The sequence below is a fragment of the Camponotus floridanus genome, unplaced genomic scaffold (assembly GCF_003227725.1).
Source record: "Camponotus floridanus strain SB8 unplaced genomic scaffold, Cflo_v7.5 scaffold151, whole genome shotgun sequence".
Lineage (NCBI taxonomy): Eukaryota > Metazoa > Arthropoda > Insecta > Hymenoptera > Formicidae > Camponotus > Camponotus floridanus.
This window is the reverse complement of record NW_020229272.1, coordinates 192,041-210,666: the sequence shown is the minus strand read 5'-3', so window position 1 is coordinate 210,666 and position 18,626 is coordinate 192,041. Positions and strand designations below refer to the sequence as shown.

Genomic DNA, 18,626 nt, shown 5'->3' with positions numbered 1-18,626 from the left:
ATTTGATTAATACATTATTCAATTTAATAATTTATTGAAATTGTTATGAAAGCGAAGTATTTAAAAGTGTGATTCTTGAAGTGTAAAATTATATACTTTTCAATTATATTTATTCTGGTTGTAATTTACCGAAGTATTGAGTTTTTTACATTTATATGAAAATAGTTTAAAAAGATATGTAATTATACGTTAAATAAAATCTTTGATAATTTTACATATGTATTTAATAATTTCGCAACCTCTAATTCAAATTGCGCGCGTTGCTGCTGACGTTGCTGCGCCTTCTGAAGTGCCTTCAAAAATCTTACTCATAAGGTAGAGTAGCTTTTAATTGCCCAATCAAAACAAAGAAGTCTTCGTTCTTTTTCTTCCGATTGGTCAATTAAAAGCGACTTTACTCTACGAGTAGGATTTCTGAACCCCTACACGTAGTGATCACAGCATGAGAAGTTTACACAACCATTTTATAGAATAACACTCATATACGCTTGTATGCAGTTTAGTGCGTTATAAATCAATTAATTAAGGTAAGTGTATTGAAAAAATGCTAATAATTATTAAAAATAGTAAATTTAATACTTTTCGAATGAATAAGAGTATTAGATATCCCAATAAGCAAAATGTAAGCAGTATGTCGACAGACTGGCAACAGATTTGATCAAACCATGTCAGCAGAATGACATCTACTGCGTCCTCATTCTGCTTCTAATCTGCTAGCAGAACCTGCTCACAGAATCGGATATCAGATTGTCGGCAGAAATCGAGCAGGATCTGCGCATGCAATTTGATGTTAGATTGTCAGCAGAAACCGAGCAGAATCTGCGCATGATAACAAATTGATAGCAGAAACTTCACAAGATTTGCGCTTACTTTTATTAATGTTATATAAATGCAACACAATTGATTATTACAGGTGCTAAATAACAATATTATCGGCAAGTTAATTAGAATTTTCTTAGAAAATGACATATATGTAATATGTTATATCGTAGATATATCTCATATAGCGAAGAACTAATTCAATTTAATTAAATTAATAATAAAGTAAATGATAAAAGTAAATGTAACTTGTAAAACTTGAGATGAATTGACTTGAGACTAATTTATTATATTTAGAATTAAATTCTTGCTTTATGCCTCAAATAGGCAGTACATGAATAATTTTTCATTTATCATATTGATTTCAATCAGTTTAATATTCTGACTCTCATTTACTTGTATCAGATATCAGAAATTAAAGTGATAGAAATTAAAATAATTACTACATTTTTAGTCTTTTATTCATATTCGCGACTTTATATATATTTCTGACAGAAATTCAATTACGAGAAAGTACAGCTCGCGTAGCGGTAAGTGAAGGAATTATCGAATCATGCAAACCCTGTTCCGTTTCTGCCATCAATCTGCTATCAGAGATTGTATGCGCAGATCCTGCTCGATTTTTGCCGACAATCTGTTGTCAAATTGCATCGCACAGATCCTGTTCAATTTCTGCCACCAATTTGCCACTAAGTTATGCCGGCAGAATCTGTTCGATTTTTGCTGCCAATCTGGTAACTGATTATGTTAACAAGCTTTATTATATTTCTGTTGACATTCTGCTGACATCACATGATATATCAGAACCTGCATCGATTCTGTAATCTTTCTGTCGACAACAATTTGTAACAGATTCCCTGACAAGATCTGCTTTAGCAGACTTGGCTATTGGGGTATGAATTACAAATAACCTCACATTAATTTTCATAAATACTGCTATTTTTTCCAGATGTATTTTGTTGTATTTTGCCATGATTGGTGTGCGACTGTGCCAGCATGTTGGTTAAATCTTAAAATACATAAAGTACAATGGCCCCCGAAAACTAGTAATCCAACGATGGAATCTAAAAAAGCGACTAATCCAAAAGATAATTGGGCAGTCATCAAATACACAAGAGTGTTAGGACCGTATAGTAAGTTCAATGTAATGTTAATAATTAATGTTATGTTGCTATTAGCTTGTGTTTACTGGGCTGATTATTATTAAATTTATATAAATTAATTTTCTCCAAGGTAATTACGAAACTGCCAGAGCAGTAGAAATTGCTGCTGTTGATTTATCGACTAACGATGATGAAGAGCCATTACAAAACATTACTAATCAAAGTGATCAACTTCCGCAGAAACGCCTTCGAAAAAAACCGGCACATTTAATTTCATCTGATGAAGAAGATGCTGATAATGAATCGGAGAGTAGTGTATCAATTTGTTATTGTCTATACATTTATATATTTTATAAATGCAGACTATAAGTTCTTTATACTTTTTTCTTAGCCATTACAACTAAAATTAAAAAAAATATTCCCAAACCTACATTTGCATATAATGTTGATCACAAAGAACAAAAAAATTTGGTGGAATCTAAAGCAAAAGGTAAAAAATTTTGTTTAATGTTAAATAGATCATAAAAAAATAATTTCCATTATTTTTTGCATATATCTAGTACTCGTCTAAATTTTATATTTTATCACTCTGACGTTATCATTGTATTTTTATTTAATTTTATGTGTATAATTATTTAGGTCCAACAAATGCCTCTAAATGTCAGAAAGTAAAGAATATTGAAGATGAAAATATATATTTGGAGCCTGACAATAACAATAACCATAAGGATGATGAATTACTCGAAGACACAGAACTCTTGGATTACGGAAATTATTTTGCAGACCCAGTACAATCTGAAAAAGCTATTGATTTAAAAAAAGTCAAACCTGTTAATAAATGTGACAAAAATCTCAATTCTGGTTAGTTTTCCCAAAAAATATAAAAATAAGATTGCTGTGTCAAGTTTTGTAATATTCATTCTAAATTTTTATATTTTTAGATTCAGTTTATTTCCAACCACGCAAGGATGTTAAAATTATTCATAGTATTAAAACCAGTAAATTGTACCATTATTAGGACCAGCTAACAAATTCTAATCATAGCTATAACAAATTTTTATTTTTTTTACAAAATATGCAGTTTTATATAGTTATGATTATTTTGTAGTTATGTAATGAATATATCTTGAAAATGTCGGTTATGTTTCAATAGATATACCAATACGTGTAGTAAGCCAAGAAAAGCCTGAGTCTTCTCATGTTTCTTCAGTTGTAAAGCAAAAAACTACTGCTGCTACTGTTAAGGATCCATCCTCCACGAAGTGTCATACACATTGTTGTTGTGAGTATAAGAGTCCATGTAATTTTGACGATTTTCTAATTAAGTTTTTTTCAATAAACAGCTTCCTAAACTTTATAAAATTTTGATAATGATTTTTTTAATATGTAAATCTACAAAATTTTTTTATCATATATTATGTAACGCCCCAACCTCCTTAATAAGATAAAGATACTGACTGAGCATGTTTTTTAAATAATTTAAAAGAAAATTTATCTTGATTATTTCACTTATCAACAAGAAGTCTTACAGCTTACACATAACTGATTAATGCTATCTTTCTATTTACAGCTGCATGTCGTCTCAATATTGAAAGAATATTGCATAAACTTGAAGCTTTAAGTATGTTTCTTATGGACTCTAATCACATTAATGAAAATCCGCAAAATGCTAATGCCCTACCACAATTTCCTATACAAAATATAGAAAGTTTAAAGGCATTTAATAAATTATTAGATGACGATGCAGGAGCACGTAATCAATATGTTAATAATTTTTAAATTCTATTTACTACTTGAAAAATTTGCTTCAGTTTCAACTATCATCAATTATTAAAATTTCTGGTTGTAATATATATCTAGCTATTTATTTACTATTTCTGTAGTACACACACACACATACACACGCGCGCGCACGCAGCTTTTATTTACGTTCATTTGACATATCAAGAATTTTTTTCTAGAAATTTAACCAAAAATTTTGATTTAATTTATTTTAATTATTATTTACTTATTATTTTACTTATTATTCTACTTCTTCTAGTATGTTACTTAAACTATATTTTTTCAGAAAAAGATGATTCAGATGAGAGGTGGCAGAGATGTTAAGAAACATATCCGTCAAATACCATATTAAACGACGATTTGGCATGCAAACTATCGTGGACAGGTCAAAAAAAAACGATCGGAGTCAAAGACATGAAATTTGTTGATGTTTTTGTAGGTAACTAAATTTCGAATCGGACTGATAATTTGTAATTCATATTAGCGTAACCAAGGCTGTATAAATGAACGGAACAGTGAATGAACATCATTTAAATTTAAGGAAGTACAAAAGGAAGTGGTGCGAAAGTTTCTTTTACTTGACTGGTATGCATTAACGGTATCTCCTTAAGCATGTAATCAAAATTTTTCCTCATAACCACATGATGAAAATGGTTAATAACTACTTAAGTCGTCAATCTTTAAATATTAATTGCAATTTTTTAAATTTCTCCATTATTAAAAAATAAAAACTTTTATTGTTAACTGATTGGTTAAATCGTTTATTTACTAGCTTGGTCACTCTATCTTTTTTCATTAAAATCAATATTTAAAGGTGTTTACACAGCTTAATTATTATTTCAGAAGCCATGATCGCTTCGGAGGCTTGCACCATTCATGAGGTCCAGACAATAATACAAAGCTGGCTTCAGCATGCCGGTGATCGCGTTCGATACCATGAAAAAAAACACAATGCATAATTTATATTATATATATATATATATATATATATATATATATATATAGAATAATATAAATTATATTATGTATTTTTATAAACATATATGTGATTATGCTTTACTTGTATTATTTATAAGGCATAATTTATATTTTCTTTATAAATTTATAAATCAACAAAAATCAAATAACTGAAATAAAACTTTTTTTAATACATATATATTGAAATAATAATATCATTTCCGAAACATCAATTCTCAAAAAAGCGTTCTTATTGTCGTCTTAAAGAAATCAGAAAAAAGAAGTCTTTAAGACATCTTTTTGAAGAAGTCTTACTTATTTCTTAAAGTGGCGCATTAGATTACTTTCTGAAGTCATTAAGTCTTCTTTCAGAAGATACATTCGGATGTCTAAATCTTACGTGAGAACTCTTTAAGAATTCTTTTAGAAGTCATATTGCTGTGTGGGTATATATATATATATATATATATATATATATATATATATATAATAAATAATTATAATATGTAGGGAATATTTCTGCGTAACTATATTTGTGTCTACGCAAGCAAATGTAATAAATGTCTATGTAACTATAATTATGGTTGCGCAGTCAAATATGTAAATTTCTACACACACACACACACATAGATATATATATATAATTATTATTATAGATATAGGAAATATTTCTATGTAACTATATTTGTGTCTACGCAGGCAAATGTAATAAATGTCTATGTAACTATCCCTAATAGCCAAATCTGCTAAAGCAGATCTTGTCAGGGAATCTGTTACAAATTGTTGTCGACAGAAAGATTACAGAATCGATGCAGGTTCTGATATATCATGTGATGTCAGCAGAATGTCAACAGAAATATAACAAAGTTTGTTAACATAATCAGTTACCAGATTGGCAGCAAAAATCGAACAGATTCTGCCGGCATAACTTAGTGGCAGATTGGTGGCAGAAATTGAACAGGATCTGTGCGATGCAATTTGACAACAGATTGTCGGCAAAAGTCAAACAGGATCTGCGCATACAATCTCTGATAGCAGATTGATGGCAGAAACGGAACAGGGTTTGCATGATTCGATAATTCTTTCACTTACCGCTACGCGAGCTGTACTTTCTCGTAATTGAATTTCTGTCAGAAATATATATAAAGTCGCGAATATGAATAAAAGACTAAAAATGTAGTAATTATTTTAATTTCTATCACTTTAATTTCTGATATCTGATAGAAGCAAATGAGAGTCAGAATATTAAACTGATTGAAATCAATATGATAAATGAAAAATTATTCATGTACTGCTTATTTGAGGCATAAAGCAAGAATTTAATTCTAAATATAATAAATTAGTCTCAAGTCAATTCATCTCAAGTTTTACAAGTTACATTTACTTTTATCATTTACTTTATTATTAATTTAATTAAATTGAATTAGTCCTTCGCTATATGAGATATAACTACGATATAACATATTACATATATGTCATTTTCTAAGAAAATTCTAATTAACTTGCCGATAATATTGTTATTTAACACCTGATCAATTGTGTTGCATTTATATAACATTAATAAAAGTAAGCGCAAATCTTGTGAAGTTTCTGCTGTCAATTTGTTATCAGGTTGCATGCACAGATTTTGCTCGGTTTCTGCTGACAATCTAACATCAAATTGCATGCGCAGATCCTGCTCGATTTCTGCTGTCAATCTGCTGTCAGTTTATGTTGACAGATTCTGCTAGCAGAACCCAAGCTTAATACGGACGCAGTTGATGCCAAACTGCCGCAATATTCTGTTTGAATCTGCTCGCATGCTGCTGGCAGACTGCTAACATTTTGCTTACTGGGTATAATTATGACTGCACAGTCAAATATGTAAATTTCTACACACACACACACACACACACACACACATACACACACACACACACACACACATAATTATAAATTATACAAATATATTCCACAAAATGATAACTCTCTATTCTCTTTATTAATATAATATGTCAAAATATCTATTCTCTTGTCAATATGTCTATTCTCTTTATTAATATAATATGTCAAAATATATGTTATGTCTAATCTAAATAGAAATGAGAAAAATTTTACAATATTTACCTTTTGATTGATAAATCACAGTCCACTTGGCGATCGTTAAGTGTCACAAGTCTGGGGTTTTTTACTAATCAATACATTCGGCGTCGCGACGCTACTGCGTCGCTTGATAATAACTTTTAATAATATGTCACTTCTCTTCTGTCTTTTTAAACAAGTAACCTTAACGTGTCACTTCTATTCCTTGTTACATTATTCCGTACTATACTTTAATAAATTTATCTTTCATACGTACGTACACATACATATTACACTATTCCTCACTATACTTTAATAAATTTATCTTTCATATGTACGTACACATACATATACATATCACATGTATGTGCGCACATGCACACATATGATTTTGTCACTTAAAGCATTGTACATATCGAAGCAATAATCGTATACGCAGCGATGTGAACGCCGCTTGAGGGACAAATTCACTTTGCGTGTGTGCGTGCGAGCATATGTACGTGAGACTACTGGAAATGAAGGAAAACGAAAAATGTTACAATTCTGATATTCGATCATCATTTCTCAGGATTGACTGCACCGATTTTGTTCAAACAAGTCGCAATCGAAAGCATATATTCACATTTTATAATAAAAGTGTCATTATATTTTTGATTACGGCTTTAGTTTATTAAATATCTTAACCGAAAGTTTACTTGATGCGAAATTCCGGATAAGGTACTTGGTAGCGCCGCGTCGAGAACAGTGACTCTCAACTCAATACGTGGAACTCAATGCTTGGACTTGTTTTTTATGTACTTGGCGTCGCGACGCTACCGCGTCGCTTGATATATAAATAGAGTCTTACATAATCTCTTTGTATCAATATTTCCTTATTTCTTTATGTTTCCAAAATTTTTAGCTTTATATTGTTAAATTATTTATTTTAATATTTTTCCTTAAAAAAAGACCTGTTATAGTTATATAACAGTTATAGTTATAAACAGAAGGAAGAGAACAGTATAATATATCTCGATTTTCTCTTTTTATAATAATTGGAAGTCTTTATAATAAAAATTGTTTATTTACACGTTTGATCTTTACTCTGGTACTATATTCACATAATATTGAAAATCAAAGCTTTCATTGCGTCTTTCATATTGCTTCGTCATATTGCTTTTACCTTTTTACCGCAGAATCGATATTCTGAGAAGTAATTTGTTCTCACGCTGCCGTTTCATGAAGGCTGCGAAAGGTTACTAGAAATACGAGACATTTAAGTTTCTAATTAATTTATCAGTAGATATGGACCACTTTGGTGCGTCGAAACAATCTCCACCACTCGGCCCCTGGCGCTGTGGACGTGGCCAGGTGAAGTGGAGGGAGACGTTCTAATTGGTGGATTAGGATATTGAAAAGTTAATTTAGGTGCTAAATACCTGAAGAAACAATACCCCACCTCCCGGAAGTTTCGATTGTGATTAGCTTGCACCATAGTGACCTAGAGCGATTGGTCGATTCCGGCTATGTCGCTGATTTAGCAAATTTTTATTTCTCTACCTCCACGGTACTAGACTCGAAGAAGCAATCCTTCTCCCACTCCAGGAGCCCATAGGGCTCCAAGTCAAATTCTCGTTACCTCGCTACCCTTAGTCGTTACGTCTTGGCAGAACAAACCCTCACCTACCGACTTTCGTTACCTTAATCGCTTTATGTCTCGACGAAACAATCCTTACCTCCACACTTCATCTCGGGCACATTACACTGGAACATCGAAACAAGTCAACAAACTGTTCATGACGCGCTTTATCGGAAAGACAAAGATTATTATCTCAGCACGAGACAATAATTATAATGAGACTACATCGCGCTTCAGTGGATTCTGATAATAGAAAATTAAAGATAAACATGCAGATAATTAAACCCGAGGTGTTATAAAAGATGTGACGTGACGCTTTTTAAGCTCCGTCACAGTGACCCCGCCGAGGGGAAACAGCAAGCGCAGGGTCGTTCCTCGCGCCTGAGAGGGAATTTAAATTTGAATTTGTTCGCATATTTAGATTTATTTTAGCCAAGTAAGATTCGTGCGATAGCGAGTGCGGCGGCCTGTGCGAGCGTGTGATATTGTAACCTGTACCGAAGATACCGAAGATACCGAAGATACCGCCAGTAAGGTGGATGGGCCGGAGGATGGGCTAAGGATACCGCACAGAGATAAGGTCACGTATAGAGATCTCGCGCCGCCGCTAGTCGAAGTCCGCGAAATATTAATCCCGAAAATTTTCAGGACGGCAGAAAATCTGGACGACTGACCACCCCCAGGCTGCAGACTGGGAAGAGAATGAAGTACTGCAGACTCCGGACCACGATAAGGCCTGGCCAGCCTGCGGAGTCCGAGCTGCAAGGAGACACCGCTAAGAAATTACTGTCAGCGTCGGGTCGGAACCCCTGCGTAAGGGCAACACTGTCCAACAGCGGAGATGTTGAAGGGGGCGGAGAATCAACCCCCGTTTCTCCAAAAAATCGACGGGATGCGCGGAAGATCGGCGCGGGATCCGAGGGCCTCACGGACGCAGAAAAGATTCGTCACTGTTCGGTGAGCCTGTGTCCAGTGTGTCACTACCTGGAAAACCGAAGGAGATGATCTCGAAGGAAACCGCCACCAGCTGATACTGTAAGCCGCCGCACGAGTAGCCTAGGTGTTTTACGTCCGGGATCAGCTGGCGTCACTACGTTAAAAAAAAAAGAAAAAAAGGAATCGTCGCGGGGCGGCGATTTTACCGTCTCAATTATCGCGTAAAGTATAAAACTTGTACCGCTAATTATCGGACGTCAGCTGCCCTCGGGCGCCGCGAATTTGTCCCTCTCAGGGGGTGATTCGTGCCGACAGTCCCCGTCGTGACGCAGTTTCCGTACTGTTTCGTCTCGTACCGTTTAATATTGTATCGTTTCGTCTTTTTTTTTTGTACATACCGTCTCGTTACCGTTACGTTCCGGGCCGAATTTCAAGTCATCGCGTGACGTGGCAAATTTTGGTCGTTTCGTATCGCTTATCGGAAAAGTCGGGATTTGCGCAGACAATTTCTTGACGAGCCCGGGCTACCGGAATTAAAAGAACACGGCTCTGTAAGAACATTGTATAAAGCGAAATCTCCGTCGAGATATGTACATATATCCGTTATCGTTCCGTTTAAAATTCGAGTGTGTGAAAGTCAAGTTTTATTGTCAAAGATAGAAGGTCGCGAGACGACCGTTAAATCGAGTAAATCATATTAGCATTGTCATCCTGGAGATTACCGCGAGGAATTGCCGATAAGAATTGCCGAAAATATTGTGAGATCTTGTTACCGATTATCGTGAAGGAAAATTTAGATTCGATTTATATCGAGATTTTTCAGGATACGTTTACTGTTAAAATCTATCGTAATTATACTTCTTTAGTCTCCTTTATCGGTAATTACTTTCGGATACCGTTATTTTAAGCTACCGTCAAAAATTTGTGTAAAAGATACTTCGAGATATATCGAAATTCGGCGTGAGGCTCGTGCCTCCAAGGGTGTTCCGAAAGTATACGCGTTACCATAGTCTGATCGTAAATCTTCCTTCGCCATTGATTACCGCAAATTACCGTCGATTTTGTAGGGAAAATTAATTCAATTTATACTGAAATTCGTTGGCGAGGCCTGTGCCTCTATGTATGTTCGGAAATCTGGCGTAGTTAGTCCGCGGATATTATAAATTACCGAACCGCTAATAATTTATGTGATTTTCTGTTCTTGTTATGATTTTTGAGTTATATTTATTTCGGTATCGCTCTTTGTGTGGACTTATGGTTTTCTATTCTGAATAGAGCGTCTCCGTTATTGATATATTTAACCTTCGCGTCAGCCGTTACCGATTTGAATCTCGTGGTTGTTCAAACTTATGATACCGATTATTTAGATGCTGAGACTTATATGAATTTTCTTATATAGTGAATTATCTATTATATTAATTTGTCTCTTATATGAATTTTCTGATGTTTTGAATTATCTATTATATCAATTTGCCTCTTATATGAACTTCCGGATATATTGACGTACTTATTGTACTGATTCATCTACTACCTGAATTTTCTTATATTCTGAATTTATCTATTATATTGGTCTTGTCTCTGTATTATCATGGTTTAATATAACTTAAATCTGTGTAACATAATATATTGAGTGTCGATTATTTCTCTCTCCCGATTATCCTCTAGCGTTCTCTCTCTCTATAAAATTCACAAGAATCCTGCCCCTCTGCCATACACTGAGCCCGGACATTACCGTTACTGTACCAATATCGTGGCGCGGAATTACCGCGCCTGGCGCCCAAATTCACTCTCTTTTCAGGAGATTTACAAGTTACCGCCTTTTTGGAGATACCGCTTTATAACCCAATACCGTCAGCTACCGTAACCGCCAAACTTGCACGCTACCCCTCGGGATCGGCGTTCTCGAGGTGGGCAAAAGTGTCGCAAGGAAGAAGGGAAAAGCTAAAAATATTAAACGAATTAAGATAAAAAATTTTCACATTTATTAATATTTTTCAAAACCATGCATTTTTTATAAAATTGTTTGCTTATTTTTAATATATTATAGATGACCGGGCTATATAACTAAATGTTTTAGAAAATATGAAGACGTTTTCTTAATCACTATTGCAAATATAACGGGTCTATTTTAAAATAAAAACCATTCATCTTAAAATGAGATTATTTTATTGGATGTCTGTAGTTTTTTTAACGAGTGTTTAGGCTTTTAAGAATCTCTAGACATTATTAATAGTGAAAAAAGCAGACACTAACAAAACATCGACGGCAAGATCGAGGAATTTATCGAATAGCGCAATAAAAACTGCAAAACATTACATCGGAGAGAGGATCAGTGTCTCTTAAAAACTTTGTGCTATTTGAAAAAAAATCAAAGAGCGGCGTTCGCGATGCCGACAATACTTATTAAATTATTTATGTTATTTTATCTAAATTATTAAATAAATATTTTATTTATATTACACAGTAAAAAATTTTGTGTTAAATTTAACATATTTCACATGTCCCAATTTATCCACTCTAATTTTAATGTTAATTTAACAGAAGGCAAGTATGTAAATATGTAAATAAATAACACAAGTAATATGTTTAAAAATTAACACAAAAGTGTAACACTTAAACTTTATCTGGAAATAAAATTTATGTTAAATTAACATATTTATAATGTTAAATTTAATTAAAAGAAAATGTTATTCCTACATTTTTATGATAAATAACAGAAGAGATATGTCGACTTAACATATGGAAACTGTTATAAAGAGAAAAATAACACAACTTATCTGTTCATTTTAACATATAACATATTTCATCAAAAATTCGTGCATTTACATATTAATTGTGTTGTTTTAACTCTTAGAAACGGTGAATATTAACTCAACGCAGAAATGTCAAAATAACGCAATGATAATATGTTATATTAATATAAGAGATAATACGTTATATTAACATAAGAGTATGTTAAAAATTTAACACAAAAATTTTTACACGAGAAAATTTTAACAGAAATACAAAATGTTTCTTACCGTGTATGAAATTTCACAACTATTCCCTACAGAGTGATAAAAGCCAATTTCCCTTTTCTTATTCCCCTTCGAACTTGCACTTTCTGATCTTATTTTGTGAGCCCAAATAAAGCATGCCCCTGACGGTGGACAGACAGGCAACCCGATTTAATGATGTGTGTGTGTTGTGAAAACACCCTGTACATATACATTTCTAATTGTGAAAACACCCTGTACATATACATTTCTAATTGTAAGATAATTCGAATTTTGCTGATCGAAGAATGTATATATATATTGTTACGCGCGCGCCCGAGTCGTCACGGCCCTGCCGTTGTCTGGATCTCGTCGGCAAGAAGATTATTTACAAACAACGACTGTCAGCTGAGTTCGGTTCCAGCTGTCTGGCTGCGCGGACGCGAATTTGCATCGAGCCACTAATTTTGTGTTGAATCGTTTTGTGTTATCGTTTGTGTTGCCCTGTGTTGGGAATTAAAGCTTTTAGTTCTTTTAAAAGTGTTTATTTATTTCGCGCGACTCGCGAGCGGCCGATCTTTCCGTGCGCGACTTCGATAATAATCGAAGTCCTCGCCGCGGGCGTAACAATATATATATATATATATATATATATATATATATATATGTACATATATATATATATTAATATATATTATTTTTTGTATATATTATTTATATTATTTATTTATTATGTTATATATACTCGTATATATTTTATATCACAATAATATGTCCATTAGAGTTAATCATTTGCGTTGAAATCAGATAAATCTTATTTTATAAAATAATTATTGTTTTTATGACACACAATTACACAATTGTTATATATATATATTATTATTATTATTATTATTATTATTATTATTATTATTATTATTATATGTTATATATATTATTTAGTGTTTTCAGATTGTTATTGTTCTCAAGCTGTTTTATATCTTTATTATACATAATTATACGTTCTATTATCGTATTGTGTTCTCATTCAATTTAAATATTTCCGTGTATTTCTACACAAATATGAAACGTAAATATTCGTATTCTAAAAGATATATTCGTCGTTTGATTCACAATGAATGCTTATCTTTGAAAAGAGGAGTACATACAAAATTGCCACAACAGCTAAATAATCCTAATAATAATTCTATTAATTATGATCAATGTAATATTGACGAAACATATGATAATGAATTATGCAATTCACAATCCAGTAATGAAACTGAATCAATTCAATATACAGCTAAATGTAAAGCTATTTTCATAGTAAAATTATATTAACTATAAATAATTTTAAATATACAACTTTTATTTAATGTTATTTATAGTTAATATAATTTTGCTGTGAAAATATAGGTTTTATATTACACTTATACACATAATAATTTTATCTCTTATTTTTAAATAAAATATATGATGTTAATAATTATTGAACTATTTGAAATTTTGGAATATAAAATGTGACTAGAGTATTCTTTATAAGTATAATTTTTAAAACTCAGCACATTATGAATAACAACATAAATACAATAAAAACATAAATATAAACACACACACACACACACACATGTATTATACTGTATATTATATATTGTATATTTATATAGGCATATATATTTATATATTTTTAAAAAATACGACGCTGACAGTAATAATATTTCCAGCAAACGAAAGAGCGTCATTATCACAATCATTCAATTATGCAGAAAAAATAAATTATGATGTATCTTTCGATGAAAATGAAAATATAACATTAGATTGTGGAGGTTTAGAGAACGATGATTTGAATAATTTTTCCGAAGATCAGTATCGACAAGAATTTGTTAGCGAAATTTCAATGTGGGCAGTTGAGTTTGTTTCTACAATTCCGCTTGCAACAGTTACTGCTTTGCTTAAAATTTTGTGCAAATATACAGAAGTTCCTTTTCCAAAAAATCGAACGTTACTACAAACACCTCGTACGACTCTTATTTCTACAATGGATAACGGGCAATATTGTTACTTAGGATTAAAAAAAGCAATTATTAAGATAATTGAAAAATATTTACAATTAGGATTTGAAACACGCACTGTAAATCTGACGCTTAACATAGATGGTGTTCCTTTAAGACATTTTAGTGAAAAAAGTTTGTGGCCTATCTTATGTTCCGATTTTCTTACAAAACAAGTTTTTCTTATCGGTATCTACTGTGGTGAAGGTAAACCAAAGAATTCTAATGATTTGCTTCAACAAACTGTGAATGAAGCAACATATTTTATAAATAATGGTATTATGTTAAATAATACTTTGTTCCATATTAGAGTAAAAGCTATAATATGCAATGCACCTGCGAAATCTTATATTTTAAAAGTTATATATTACAATGATTATTATAGTTGTACTAAATGTGTCATAAAAGGAGAATATACAGATGATACAAATTGTTTCCCTATAATCGAAATGAAGAACATAGAACGGACGAAAATTTCAGAAATTTGGCATATAATAATAATTATCAAATTGGGCAGACTATTTTATGTAATATTCCTGACTTTGATTTAATAAAAAGTGTGCCTTTAGACTATATGCACTTAATTTGTCTAGGTATAGTTCGAAAACTTTTTCTATTGTGGACTACGAAATCATTTTGTTTTAAATTATCGATTATTCAAAAGAAACAAATTTCAACTGCGTTAATTAGTTTTAGAAAACATGTCCCATTCGAATTTTCTAGAAAACCACGAAGTCTGGATTATCTTAAATTGTGGAAAGCAACGGAATTAAGGCAATTCTTATTATATTTAGGACCTGTAGTACTTAAAGGTATTATAGACGAGAATGTTTATTCCCATTTTCTGATATTACATGCAGGCATAACAATTTTAGTTAGTCCAAATTTATCTGCTAAGATAGAAAATATTCAGTATGCAAAAGAACTATTACGACATTTTGTTAAATGCTTTCAAATAATATATGGAAAGAAGTACGTTTCGCACAATGTACATAACTTGTTGCATCTAGCTGATGATGTAGAAACATTTGGTCCATTAGACGAATTCAGCGCATTTAGATTCGAAAACTATCTATCTAAAATAAAAAAGTTGATTCGTAAAGGTGACAAGCCTTTGCAACAAATTGCAAGAAGACTAACTGAAATTGATATAAATTGTCGCAATGACATTGAAAATTTAACAAGTACTAATAACATTCAACTAAAAAAACATCATTGCAATGGACCATTATTAAATGGAATTAGTCAAAAGATTTGTCGTCAATTTTCTACTTTGAAAACAAAACACTATTCTTTAGATGTTGATAACACAAATAATGACTGTGTATTGCTAGATAATGGGACCTGTGTACAAATATATAATTTTATACAATATAAAAACAAAAGCTAGTTAATAGGAAAAGAAATAATGTGTAATTCGTCAAATCTTTATACGGAACTTTGTCATTCACAAAATTTTAATATACATGTTGTTTCTAATAATGAAGAGATGTCCAATTTAAAAATGTGGTCATATAGACATATAAAGGCAAAGTTATGCAGACTGTCATATATGCATAATTTTTTTCTTATACCAATTATTCATACTTTTCAATAATTTTACAAATTTGATTACAGATTTGATTCATTATAGTATTATATTGTGATACATAAAATGATGTAAAACGAAACAAAATACATACATAATACATGTTTATTGGAATATGTTAACTGTATTATATTGTTTATTATACTGTATTTATTATATTTTCTTATATATTAGATGTAAATACATATATTATACTAAAAATTAAGAAAAGTTTATTACAGTTTAGTATAGATTTTTTTTCAAATTATAATCTTAATTTTTATTATCTTTATTAACACATTATAATTATTTTTAAGTTATTTTTTATTTTACATTCTATTTGTTATAACATACGTGTATGTATTAGCAAATTCATAATGTATCACTGATAAGATTTATGTTTATGTTTATGTATATCTATATTTATTTTCATCATCATAATTTTAACACAAGTATCATAATATTTATTAACACTGTTATTATTGTGCAACATATTGTTTGAAAGAAAATATAAAAAAATAAAACTATCATAGATTATATAAAATTCTATGAATTATTTCTGATTTTGTTTTTATACAGCACTTGTGCAAGAAAAGTTTTGGTCCTTGTCATGATGTACTTTATTGTTGAATTTGGAGACAATACAATAGCAATGATGCCAGAGAATTGGTTAAATAAAGATAAAACAATGACAAAGTGGCCTCCTTATAAGGATGATAAAAAAATAGTGCTAGCTATTGACAAAATGGAACTTTCTACATCGGAATGGGGTTCCTTTGACATATCGAGGATTATTAGTACAGCTGGTAAGTTAATATATTTATTTATATGTGATGTTTATTTTTTTATTAAAAGTTTTAATTTATTCAAGAATAATTATTTCAGATTGTTATGAAATCGCAGTAAAAAAACTAAAATCTGCTGAAACTTGTTCTGACATTGATGATGTTTTCATCAACTTAAAAAGTAGACATTCTCGTGCAAAAGTTGTATTTACAGAAGATGAAATATTAAGTACTCCAGACAATGCAAATATCAAGTATAATAAAAAGAAGAAATATAATATGCCATCACTTCCAAAAGTACCGTCAACATTATCTGAGAAATGTATCCTACCTGTAGTTAGTAACACTTCTACAAAACAAAAAATGAAGAACGTTAAAACACCAGTAAACAATAAATTTACGATCACTAGTATATCATTATTTGAAGATTTGAATGTAGAAGAGAGGAATAAACATTCCTTAAATTTATCTGACAATGAAATTTGTGAAATACCAGAGAAAAGGAAAAAGATTTTACTCTCTGAAAACTCTTCTAAAGATAATGATGGCGAAAAAGAAAACGAGTGTTCTTCTATTATGAAGCAATCTGATTCAACGCTTTTAAAGAAACAATTGTTAAGAAAAAGTGTAAATATGTTATTATTAAGACAAGCAAATAATGCATAAGAATATGATAAAAAATTATCGTTTAAAGTTAATAATATGGATGAGAATGCAAATCAAACCTTTAATGACGTCAATTATAATATAAAAACACAGAACAAGGCTTTTTATCGTGAGGAAAACAGTAGTATTTCCTCTTTTGATTCATCAACCGATGAAAATTTTATATTAACTAATTATAAAATATTGTATATTAGCAAACACATAACAAAATATTTAATTTATTTCTGTTCTAGAATTAATGCAGAAAATACTTCAGAAAGTGAGTCAATTAGTGGTAAAAATTGATTTGCTAGATAATCGTATGTTGACAATTGATAGAAGTAATGGACAAAATACAGAGCAGTAAGACGTCGATGGCCAAATGAAGATTTAATAACAATAAAACCAATAATTAGCAGATGGCTAATAAATGCTAAGTTCAGATTATCGAGATCTACGTAAGTGTTTATTATATTAGTGACTAAGAGGTATTTAATTTTAAATAACTATATTTAAAAGTTTATTATCTTTAAGGTCTAAGAAATTCGAAAAGGAATCTTTTAAATGCACTGATGATGAAGAGAAATCCACTATATCATCTGATGAGAGCTCTTAAAACAAAATCTCTGTCTTAATATAAATGCCAGAAGATATTCAATTATCATTTAATACCTGAAGACAGCTTCAACAACGTTTATTTCTTTTTTTATTTAAACAAAATATTTTCTTATTCTTATTCTTATTTTCTTATTTTCTCATTTTTATATATTCCTTAATATTCTTACTGCTTAATATATTATTCATTATAAAATTGTATTTGTAATGTCTTTTGTTGTGTTATTATAAAATTATATTCTTTTAATTTTCTCTCTGATTTATTAGAAATTATGTATGTTTCATGTGCAACAATAATTATTTAATATTTTTATATATCACCTTATGTTTTATGTAATTTTATATTTGTTATATACAATTAGACTTAATGATCTTTATGTAATAAAATCATCTCTTTAATATATCTTATCTAAATATATCTTAAAATATATCTTATCTTTGTCTTTCGCAATTATAAATTTGTATACTTGTTATAAAATAAAAAGTAATAAAATAAGGAAAGGAATAACAAAAAAATATATTAATCTGTTTCTTCATCATATAAAAATAATTTTGCACAATGCCACCCCCCCCCTCCGAAAACAACTTTATACAAAAAATACGAAAAAACTACTAGTATAATATAATAGTTTTTCAATAATAATGTATTATTGTAACTTAGTAGTTTTTTCGTATTCTTTTGTAGTTTTTTTTTCGGGTGAGGGTGTTACGGGTGTAACAATTATCAGATACC

General features: G+C 30.7%; 1 protein-coding gene and 1 long non-coding RNA gene across 2 annotated transcripts; both read left to right on the top strand.

Moving 5' to 3' along the window:
* The first annotated feature begins 451 nt into the window (after positions 1–451).
* LOC112637061 lies at positions 452–4,656 on the top strand. The gene is made up of 10 exons (XM_025406690.1): positions 452–527; positions 1,769–1,952; positions 2,053–2,232; positions 2,314–2,412; positions 2,562–2,783; positions 2,864–2,920; positions 3,076–3,204; positions 3,493–3,686; positions 3,991–4,143; positions 4,548–4,656. Exons 2-9 carry the CDS (start codon positions 1,769–1,771, stop codon positions 4,054–4,056), a joined length of 1,131 nt encoding a protein of 376 aa, XP_025262475.1. The 5' UTR covers positions 452–527; the 3' UTR covers positions 4,057–4,143; positions 4,548–4,656.
* A 10,322-nt stretch (positions 4,657–14,978) lies between these two features.
* Positions 14,979–16,751, top strand: LOC112637302. The gene is made up of 3 exons (XR_003122497.1): positions 14,979–15,093; positions 16,428–16,654; positions 16,734–16,751. It is a non-coding gene; the product is annotated as an uncharacterized LOC112637302 (long non-coding RNA).
* The last annotated feature ends 1,875 nt before the right edge of the window (positions 16,752–18,626 follow it).

Coding starts and splice junctions, on each gene's coding strand:
- LOC112637061 (XM_025406690.1), top strand. CDS start 1,769: ATGTATTTTGTTGTATTTTGCCATGATTGGTGTGCGACTGTGCCAGCA. Junction 1,953..2,052: donor AAGAGTGTTAGGACCGTATA/GTAAGTTCAATG, acceptor ATTTTCTCCAAG/GTAATTACGAAACTGCCAGA. Junction 3,205..3,492: donor GTGTCATACACATTGTTGTT/GTGAGTATAAGA, acceptor TTCTATTTACAG/CTGCATGTCGTCTCAATATT.